General features: G+C 38.4%; 1 protein-coding gene across 2 annotated transcripts; it reads right to left on the bottom strand.

The window, feature by feature from the left end:
- Positions 1-363: 363 nt before the first annotated feature.
- LOC131452430 (copine-3-like) lies at positions 364-11252 on the bottom strand. 2 transcript variants are annotated; one of them, XM_058622393.1, is made up of 16 exons: positions 10932-11252; positions 9301-9473; positions 8218-8397; positions 8062-8136; positions 7127-7198; positions 6933-7010; positions 6766-6855; positions 5192-5290; positions 5001-5084; positions 4853-4912; positions 4537-4670; positions 3985-4039; positions 3619-3670; positions 3406-3539; positions 1532-1765; positions 364-1342 (listed from the first exon to the last, which is right to left on the bottom strand). In XM_058622393.1, exons 2-16 carry the CDS (start codon positions 9457-9459, stop codon positions 1223-1225), a joined length of 1626 nt encoding a protein of 541 aa, XP_058478376.1. In that variant the 5' UTR covers positions 9460-9473; positions 10932-11252; the 3' UTR covers positions 364-1222. The 2 variants fall into 2 exon arrangements, with proteins under 2 accessions (XP_058478376.1, XP_058478385.1); XM_058622402.1 differs by lacking the exon at positions 10932-11252 and having other exon boundaries at positions 9308-9444.
- Between the last annotated feature and the right edge of the window lie 35 nt (positions 11253-11287).

Here is an 11287-nt window from a genome sequence, read left to right as displayed (position 1 = left end):
ACTTTTACAAAAGGAAGAAGGGGAGGGGGGTATATTGAATTAGATATCCCTCCCCAGAATGAAAAATGCTTGTCTTTTGTGATGAAATCTTAAAAAGCTGACGTTTCTGGTAGCAAGCTAGTGCCATGGGACTTTGTTGTTGGGTTTCTGAACATGGTGTGGATGCATTCTCACAAAGCACTCAAAACAGCTTTGAAATTAAAATAATGGAGTCAGTTTCCCCAATCATCTTGTAGGCTCAGGTAATTAACTGAAGTGCAACATGTTACCCAATTATCTTCATTTTAATTTTGTAAACAAAATTTGCATTGTGTATCAAAATGAAAAAAACACATACAATGCGTAACAACAGAGTGTCCAATATCTTTTTTTGAGGAATAATAATAGCATGTTGTAGCATTTACATTGCTGTGGCAGATGTCGATGTCTGACCCACACATCCGACGTCAGAAACACAAGACAAATCAAGGTTTAATGCTACAAACTGTACAAAGGTGAGCTAAATCACTGGTGGAAAAGCAAAACAACTTGTGTTGTTATGAATTAATGAATTTATTAATTTCAAACATGACATTACAAAATTAAAAGAAAAACAAAACATAATACAGCACAAGACAACAATGTCTGTAAACGAGTAGGTTAAAGGTTTACATGAAATATACTTATATATAAGGTGATGAGGCCATATTAGTAAAAATGCGTCAGTATCTTCACAAAGCACGTGGTTTAAATGTAAATTATAAGTTATTTTCACATACAGGTTAACCAGAACAAAGTTTGAAAGTATACATTTTCCCTGCAAGTATACAGTCCTGTCTGGATACACAGCATATACACCACACACTCAATGAACACAGTGTTTTACTTTTATAGATTAGAACATTTGGCAAAGTAAACCATTTCATCAATGGTCATTCCATGTCAAGGGATGTTAGTGCACAGACAATAGTGTGATAGTGTGACTGACTTCATGCAATACAAGGCAACATGTCACAGGAATTCCTCTTTTAAGAACTTTAAATCAAATTTCAAAGCATACTTATCCCAGTCAGGGATTTGAGATTACTTCAAACACAATTTTTCCCTTGTGTGATAGCACAATCTGTGAAGAAGAATTCTGCACCGATTTGCACCGTTATATACAGTGTATATAGTGAGAAGGTGCAGCGTGGTTGCAGGCACGTAGTAAATGTGAGGTATGTGGGTATATTATCCCACTTTTCTAGGATGGCCCAGAAACATTGGCTTGATTAGGGGGTTTCAGCTTATTGGAATTGAAGAAGGATGACACTTGATCAGGCAGCTCAGCCAGGACGCTCTGGGCAAGGGCAACACTGTTTGCCTGTAATGACAATATCACAGGAAGGTTAGGTCGTGTAAATGTTGCATGCATCAACATTAACCTCATGTGTCAAATACAAAATGGAATACATGAATGTTTAACTGACATATATAACACTATACTGTATTTATAAACCAATAAACAACAACTCTACTCGGACACAGAACAAATGTAAGTGTTGCAGCTTACTTGAAAATTTCTAAAAGGCACAAACTGGACGATGTCTCTCGAGGCAACGTCACCGTTGGGCGAGCGCAGCAATGTGTCGTCGCTGTCCAGGAACTCCATTGCACTGAAATCGGCCTTGCCGACACCCACAATGATGATGGACATGGGCAGGCGAGAGGCCTCCACAATCGCAGCACGTGTCAGGTCCATGTCTGTGATCACGCCGTCTGTGATGATGAGCAGCACGAAGTATTGCTGCAGACAGACAAAGGAAAAATGATCAGACAGTGACAAAAGAAAAAACCTCAATTGGCTCCTAAAGCTGATATTTTAGCCAACAACTGACTAACCTGTCCATTGATTTTTCAGTTTTATTGGTGTGTTGTGGGTTACTGAAACAAATATGGATCTTTTTAATGGCCCCTTAATAAAGATATGGACTGAAGGATTGTTTTCTTTCTACTTCGTCTTTGAACATTAGTGAGAGTCTGACCCATGATCATACAGCTTATACCAGGGGTATCAAACTCAAAATTAAAAACAGTGTCCAAGTCGAGGGCCAGGCGAGGTCCAACAATATAAAATTCAGAACAAGCCAACCATAGAGATTAAATAAGGCAACAAATCAGATTTCAAAATTGAAATTAAAGATGTGTATTAGTGAACACAATGGATACTTTTTTCACAAAATAAAATGAACTGATTTACCCACCGAAGATCTAAACTGAAATCAGTAATACAATTTCCATCTGTCTCGCCTGATTTCGTCTGCTGTATTTCACATGCAGGCCTTTAGTTACATGTATCTTAGCCAATATTTAGTTGTACTCCCTCATTTTTACTAGATGTATAAAGCTGAAAGCGAGGGAGCATAATACAAATGAGGGGCTGAGCCCCCTTATAAACCCCCTCTGGTTCAGGCTCAGACATAAACATGTGGGGCTCTGTATTATGCCTGGTGCAAAACTACTACTTACATTTTCACATATGTCTTGCTCTCGAAACTAGTTCTTTTTTTTAAAGATGTATTTTTTTCCCTTTTTCCTTTATTATTTGATCCAGATCCAGTTCAAGGCTATAATTATTATTACCATTCATATCACATAAGCACCATAATTAAAGTTGATATCAGTATAAGTTTTAACAACAATCTGTGCCGCTGCTTGTATAAATGACATTTGTTTTTGGTCTGTTTGTTTGTGTTTTTCCACACTTGCCAACATGACCGACAGAAGCCGCCAGAGGCTTGTTTGACCAGTCTTCAAGATGACTGCAACACATATTTGTGAATATGAGTCCCAGCAGTATCTGGAAAACAGTGAACTCCATGATGGTCTTATGTACTATCTCCATGAAGTAGAAATTCTTATAGTCTAGCTCTGCCTGCACAGGGACTTCAGATCCCTTTGGACCCTCAGATTAAAAGTCTGATGCTCTACCGACTGAGCTAACCAGGCTTCAAAGGATATTTTTTGAGGACGTAAACCAGCCTTTAGGGCGCCTGGTGGACAAATTCTACAGATGAAAACTGGTTATAGAAGCCTCATGGATGGGATGGGATGGATCCATCTAGGATCCACCTAGATGGATAGACATCCATCTAGGTGTTTTAGACTGGAGAAACTATCACTCAACAGAGGAGGTGGACTAAGACACCAACTATCAGCCACCTACAATGCTGTCCTGAGCTCTCTTCCTAATAGAATCCACAAGCACACACATAACAACAACAGTGAAGTACAACAGACACAATAGTGGAGTCTGCCTCTCAGGTGACCCAAAGAGGCTTGTTGCGTGAATGGGGTGAAGTCTGCCATCTCCGATTGCCTTGTTCTAGCAAGAGTGTCCATGGATTCGACAGCAAGTGTTTCTACCCTTGTTGATTGGCTACTCACAGAGGCCTTGTTCTGTCGACAGGCTTGTCGGGCGAAGTAGGCTACATGGTTGATGATCGGAGCAAAGTTGGTGGGACCCCAGAGATTCACCTGAGGTAGACACATCTGGTATGCCTGCACCACACCCTCAATGCCTGCGATACACACAAAAATGCAGCTTAACGGAATAACCGTTTGCAAACAAACACCGTTTTAAGACAGATCAAAATCTACCTGCACAGAACGGATTTGTTGGATTGAAATTGATGGGAAACTCGTGGGAAACCTGTTAAAACAGACAAAAGCTTTAGAGTGAAGTACACAATAGTTTACACCGGCAAAGTCAGAAAATCTAAAAGTTACCCTGACTGTTTATTTTAGGATGGACATTAATAATTTAGCAGTTCGAAAACGACATAACCCTGCCAGCTCAGTAAATGACAAAGATGTTACACAATCTGTTATCCTGGAAATATCAGACGAATACTATATATTTTTTTTTTTTTTTTTTTTTTAAGACAAAAATTAAACTGTATTTATTTCCTGTAATTTAAGACCTCACATACTTGATCATGTCATTGAATTTTAAGGTTTTCATACCTGCCCATTGGGAGGGATTTTGGCTCCAAAACCAAAGACAGGAAACATTTTGTTGCTACAGAGAAAAGGGAAAAATAAAAGGTTTAGGTAAATCATTAACACCAACTGAGCAAAATACACTAAATCAACATAAGGAAAACAATCTAATCTACACACATACTGTGGCTGTAAATGGTGAAAGGTATGTGTAACATTTAAAATGTATGTGTAAATATACATAGTTCAAAAACACTGGGTTTTTATGTTGTGTTTTGTATGTATGTATGGTCACTGTTACAATAACACAAATGTTTTTGTGTAATTTATGGATTTTTTTTTACATTGAACATAAATACAGATACTGGAATAATGACGTAATAATAATAATAAAGTTCCTGTTCTTCTATTTTAATATAAATAGTTCTCGTTCTCTGGTTTTAGTAGGAAGTCAAAGTCCTAGTTCCTATTTCCACTTCAGCATTATATATTGTTTGTCTCTGCATCCTCTTGCATCATTTTATCATGGGGAGATTTACAGCGGTTAATGTGTGATAATGCAGAGTTTCGGTTTACCTGTCATAGTCCTGGATGACATTACCCACTGCCCAGATGGCTGCCAGGTATTCGTTGTAGCCGTCAGGGTTGATGTAGTGGAGGGACTGGGGAGAAGTCGGATCCCCGTTGGAGCCAGTGAAGTCAATGGCAATCTGGACCAGAGAGGACATATGCATACAATAACCAAATAACAATCTGAAAGCATCATAATGCAGGATTCCTCAGTGAATTAAATGCTAATAGAAGAAACCATGACATCTAAGCATGAGGTCAATATTTTGCATTACCTTTCACATCCAATATTTTTTGAAAAAAAATAAAGTGAAGCACGTACAGTGAAGTTGATCTGGCAGCCGCCCATTATGTAATCCAGAAACGTGTACTCTTTCACAATCTGTGAATAAATTCATTTCAATTTAAGAGGGTCACATTGCCTACTGGCCCTGACACAGAGATCAGATTGGCAATTTCTAACCTATTACCTGGCATCGCTTGACACAAATGACCCCAGAGTTTTTGTAGTTTTTCTTCTTCAACTTTTTCGGGTTCGTGCACCCAAATTCGGCCTGCATGGACGGACACGAGTCACATAAATAACAAGATACTCTATTGGTTGAGTGTGAGCAAACAATACATACACACACACACACACACACAGATATCAAAGTCTCACCGGGGAAATGTGTGTCCCGAGTTGCATCTCTGCTAGTGATGTTTTCAAGCTCCCAATGAGGTTGTGCGAGCCATTGACGTGAAAGTCGTAACAGTCCACCTGAAGAGTAACAAAAAAATGCTCTATAACATCTGTTACTGATTTTTTTTACACATTACTGCCATTGTAATACATGCAAATAAATAAATGCTAAGGAATATTGTTAAAGTGAGTGAGTAAAGGACCTGTATCCATATATTTTCTATACTGCAGAAAATAACCTTGTACCATAATGACAAGAGTCTCTGATCACAGACACACTATCTTCTGCCTATTAACCTCTGTTCACATTAGCATTGTTCCTGTGATAACTGTTACTGCAAGAAGTCCTGATGAAATGACTCACCCCAGTCATAATGCTGGGAAAATCTGTTAAGAGCACCAAATCTTCTAAATTTAAATGTTGTTATTTGGTACTAGATAATCATATTGCACAAGTCTGGATGATGAAATACTGTCGTAATACTTTATCCCACAGCTACTTTAAATTTGTCTTCAGTATTATTGTCAAATACCTGCTAAACCCATACATTACAAAGGACACAATTACTATTTCTAGGTCCAGTGTGTAACATTTAGAAATGTATAATGCATCCTAATTTCCAGGTTTGAAAAACACTGATCAACATTTTTGGTCATTTTATGGACCAAATGATTACTCGGTTAATCGCTTATGAAAATAATCATTAGCCACAGCCCTAACTTTTATATAAACTTAAACTAATAAGGGTCTTGATTTATAAAGGCAGCCATTTATAGGGGTTGTCCACACGAAAACGAGTCTAGGCAAATATGCCACAAAACGTATTTCTTAGCGTATTGGATTTTCATCCACACAAAAATCCACATAATGTCATAGTCCCACCTCAGTCTTATGCTGACATGCACTGTCACTATCTTTGTGGGTCATTGTTGTCATCCTCCTGAGATTATTTAGTCCGTTTGAGAACTCGTTTTCTTTCATTTATTTCCTTCCTTTCCCCTGGCTTGGTTCATTCTGTCTCTGTTTCCTTGATTGTATACATTGTCAATACTTTATGCACCGTCTTCTATGGTTTTTGTGTCGCAGCGTTACAGCGCCATATACAGGCCCAGCATATGTACAGTTTAGATTTGTTTTGATCATGTAGTGTGGACAAAGATATTTTCTGAAACGATGCCCTGTTGGCGGAGAACTTTTTAAAAAACGACAAAAAATAAAAGTTTACGTTTCGTTCCATTTCCTTATGGGATGTCAGAGCAGAGTAAAATGAAAATAGCATTAAATGCACACCTTCAAATGGCGAAGTCATTGTTTGTGCATGCACACAAATCACTAATCCAGCCAGGCCGCAAGCACAAAGAGAGGAAAAAATGCAGTTAAAAGATGAATTATTAGTATGTTTATTAGAGAAATATGGTCAATCCAGCCAAGAAAAGAAATCCACAGAGAGCAGTTAGCAGTTGTTCAGGGGGCAAATTAAGGGTCAGGTTAATAAGCTGCAGCACAGTTTAAAATTAAAGTTTAATCAAATGGAGAAAAACACATTAATTACCTTTATAGGCTTCTCTACATCTCCACCACAGAGAGCTCGCAGTGAGATACGGAAGGGTCTCCATATTGGGTTTAGGTTGTTGGACACAACCTGCACAAACAGGTAACAATGAAGTCCATCATGTTTTAATGCAAGTAAGTGAAGGAGCTGTTGGCAAATATGTGCACCTCTGTCCTGTGAGCCAGCTGCCAGCCAGTCTCTGTCTGCTTGTAGAACTCCAGGAAAGGGTCGGACCACCACAAATACTGCACAAGCATATCCCGTTAATGAGGTGCAGTACTTACAGGAAACATGGAGCAAATTAAGAGCTAGCACAGATGATAAGTAACCGCAATATCAGAGCTGCGATGACCTGCAGTACCTTTTTGTCCAGTTTGCGTCCCGACACCTCGAGCTCTGCCACTCTGTTGTCTGTAATTTCCTCAGCACAGATCTATTAGAACAAACACAAAGCATTAAAAACCTCTTTAAGGTTTGGACAGCTTTACACTGACAAAGCAACTTATCTGAATGTTATACACAGTGTTTACAGTATGATGCAAAGTTAATGAGCACAAATAATGAGGACTGGTCAAGATGATTGAAACTCCATTGACAACATTATTCTTTAAGGTCCAGTGTGTAACGTTTTGGAGGGTTTACTATGTTTGTATAGGTTTTTTACAGCCGTAGAATAATCCTTTTATGTGTCCTTTAGGCAAGGGCCTCCAAGGAATAAGGAAACGTGCTGTGGCTAAAAGCCTGAAATTTGAAAAAGCCACTAAAGCGTCCCAATGTCTGTTCATTTGACTCATTTGACTCCAGCACCAGAGACGTGTGTACGCGATGACATGCGAGTAAAACTTCCAAGGCGATGTCAGCAGCCGCATGTAAAACCACAACTAATTAAAATCAAGTGTTATTAGTGTCCCAAGTAACAGTTTGTATATTTGTGTCATTAAAACCAGGTCATATTGCCAATTTTCATTCATTCAATATTTAACTTAGTTCATCCATTCAACCATCTACAAAAAATATCTTCATGCATTATATGAGGCCACTTTGTCATGTCGTCCTTCCACTCCCACTATAATATTACACAAATGTGGACAGTTACGAGTGATTTCTTTACACAATATTGTAAAGAAAGCAAAGTCACTCCATTTACAGATACATGAAGAAAACTAATATCGGGAGTGTCGCACCAAAACAGGAAATTAAAAATAAGGTCTATTCAACAGATCAACCAAAAAGGATATGGAACAATAATGTAACAAAGTAGCATAGTAGTTAAGAAAAGAATGAAAATCCACTCACAGTGATGGTCCCACGACCTGCAGGCCTGTTGTTTTTCAGCAACAGAGGTCGAGTCATCTGCTTGTTGGACACAATCTGGACACAAAACACCGTCTGTGTCAAGGAGCACATGGAGGAGGAGGAGCAAAGCTTTTTTCTTTTAAAACAGAAGCTCACCTGGCCCAGGGTGCACTCAATCTCCCCCAGAAAATCATCATCGCTCAGGTCATAGGTGTTATTGTCAATGTCGTACACAGAAAACTTCAGCTTCTGCACCATCTCGAAATAGTAGTCCAGCACAAATTTCTTATTGAACTTTGGGTTCAGGCAGTTCAGGATCATCTCGGTGCGTCCGTACTGACACAAAAACAAACAGCTCCAGTCACAGGCTTACAGGTGAAATCAGAACACAGATACAGATGGAAGACCCTTTCTTCATCACAGTACAAAACCTCACCTAAAACCATACCTAATACAAAAAAAGGTATGCACAATCAAAGATTTTGCATCATCGCAAAGACTGCGACACATGCAGATCTGCGTGTTAGTTTGACAAAGAACTTACAATAAAAAGGTAGATATTTCTGTTTTCTTTCACCATTTTCTCACATGATGACAGACTAGCACACTTTACTTAAACTTCTCAATTTTCTTAAATAACAAAAATAATACAAAGATAATAAATACATTTTGATTTGAAATGATTAATTGTTCAGCTCCCCTATCTGGACTAATGTTATCAGAGACCCTAAAGCAAAAGAAAGACAATAACAACATATACTTAACTATTTGTTTTTATCACTTTATATCATCTCTGGTGATGAGACAGATTATGATATTATCGCTCATTGTGATTAAAAGCACTTAAAATAAGTCCATCGTGGTGAATTTTTATTACTGTATAGTTATACTGTATATATGATTGTAAATAAAGAAAAACATTCATATTTCATTTGAGTGACTTATGTGAGTAACCCTGTCTAGCTCACCAACACACAGTCCTTGTGATTTTTTTTTATTTTTAAATGTGCCACAATGGGAATCTGCATCTTTCATCATGATTTATTTTTCTGATCTTAACAAATTCATTATTTTTTTATTCAAAATGATGTATCCTATCTGCAATGTTTCTGACAGACAGAAGGCTATGCCTGTGTAAGTTAACGATTCGAAAAAAACATATAAAAATAATAATAATACAACATTGCAATTATTGTGAATCGCAAGCTATCATGTTTTCCTAACAGCCCTAATACAGACCTCATACCAATGGGAGCCCGACGTGTTGAGGTACAAGGCGCAGAGCGGGTCAGACTTGGAGAAGACGTCCATGTCCATGAGGTTTTCACAGGATATGGTCAACTCCACCTTAGTGGCCAAGTGGGTGACTCCTGGTGCCGTAGCTCCACCTGAGGCCATGGCAGCGTGTTGCACTGACATAATGAAAAAGATGCACCATAATTAATTCACATAACCAGAGTGCACCGATACACAGGGGAGAGAAAACAGGCAAGTGCCAGGAGCTCCAAGCTGAGAGTGGGGCCACAAAAATGTACAGCAGTCCACAGCAAGATACATTTTCTTGTTTTAAGAAAAATAATGTGCAAATATGCAAATTTTGCTTGGCTGGAATTCTTTAAACTAGCTTGTAAATCTAGCCAAGTTTAGACTGTAATGTGCGAGGAAAAACAGGCCAGCAACAAAACTGACAAAACTGTGGAGGAAGCAAGCACATTCTGTCATGTAAGAAATGTTGACTCAAAACGAGTCTTCCTTTACTTCATTATTGACTTTTATGAAGTATACACTTGTATTTAACACATGCTTAATACACACCAGTAATAATCACTCAAACCAGGATTGTTTAACTTGTTACTCAACTCAACTCAAATGTATTCATAGCGCACATTTAAAAACAACCGAGGTGGAATGGACATGTGGAAAAATCAGAACTGTAATGTGTATAAATCAGTGGCTCATGTATGTGTGATTTTCGCTGCATATCAATACACCAAAACTATCATTCAGCTGGTTTTAATGCAGGCAACATCTCTTCAGTAACTGTATACAGAAAAACCTATAGCAACTTCTGTCACTCAAATGTCACTCTAGAAGAATATTAATTGGTAATATCACAAATCATGTACGGAAAACTTATGTTGTGTTACAGTTTTCTGTTGTGTGATTGGTCACTGGACTGAACCCAGATCCACATCAAACGTTTTTGGTTGTTTTTTTTACATCAAACTGCGAGGTAACTGTTTAAACTGCAAATATGATGATTTCAGTGGAGCATAGATAAGTGAGGAGCTCGTTTGCAAAAACTAATATCGATATTTTTTTTTTTCCTTTTTATGTATTTTTAAGATAAATCTGGGATAGATCGTCGCCCTCACGATCTACTTCAGAGAGACGTGAATCACCTGCCAGGTAGGTTACACCTGTAAGTTACACCTGATCTCACTAAGCCGCGCCTTCTCATCCTGGTATGACGTTCATAACGGAAAAAAACAGGATTAATTTAGTAGCAGGGTAGTAGTAGGGTTCGCTTGCTCACTTATTGTGCAACTGAATTGAATTGAGTCAATCAAATTAGCTTTTTCTCAACCTAGCAAAACGCTGTTCAAATTTGAACCGTTATAAACAATGCCTTCGAAATCTTAGAATCTTTTTGTATTATTGTTTTAACATTTCATTGTTGGGGTTGAGGCTTCAAGCAAACTTTAGTGTATTTCCCTGTCCAAAATGAAATAAAACAAATAAGAAATAAAACACGCATGTTGTTGGTTGAGTGGGTGTGGTCGACTGACACAAGAAACTAACGCTAACCAAAACAGCCTCTCGGAAACATGTTATTTATATACATTAGCCAAGCGCACACTATTTGTTACCTGTTCACTTGTAAAGTATATTCTTCAACCGTCCGCCTTCGGCTGTTGATATGAAGTGTGTTGTCTGACGTGAACAGCTGAAGAGCGGAGTCACAGCCCAACAAATCCTCCTCCTCCGGCCCGAAGCTCTCGGCTGGGCCGCTCGCTTCCTTTAGAAATTGCGAAACCTGTTAATGTTTTCGCGTTTGAGCTCAAATTAAACAAAGTACATTAAATTGTTAACACTGAACAGCGAAACAGCGTGTGTAATATTCATGCGGAACTTCAGCGAGCGTGGGTAGTTTCTCGTCGACTCAATATCCTGAAAGCGCAGGCTTCCCCGGGGCTACATTCAAGAGAAACTAGCTGATAAATTG

Source organism: Solea solea, chromosome 1, assembly GCF_958295425.1.
Source record: "Solea solea chromosome 1, fSolSol10.1, whole genome shotgun sequence".
Lineage (NCBI taxonomy): Eukaryota > Metazoa > Chordata > Actinopteri > Pleuronectiformes > Soleidae > Solea > Solea solea.
The sequence above is the reverse complement of the archived record's forward strand: the minus strand, read 5'-3'. Positions and strand labels throughout refer to the sequence as shown.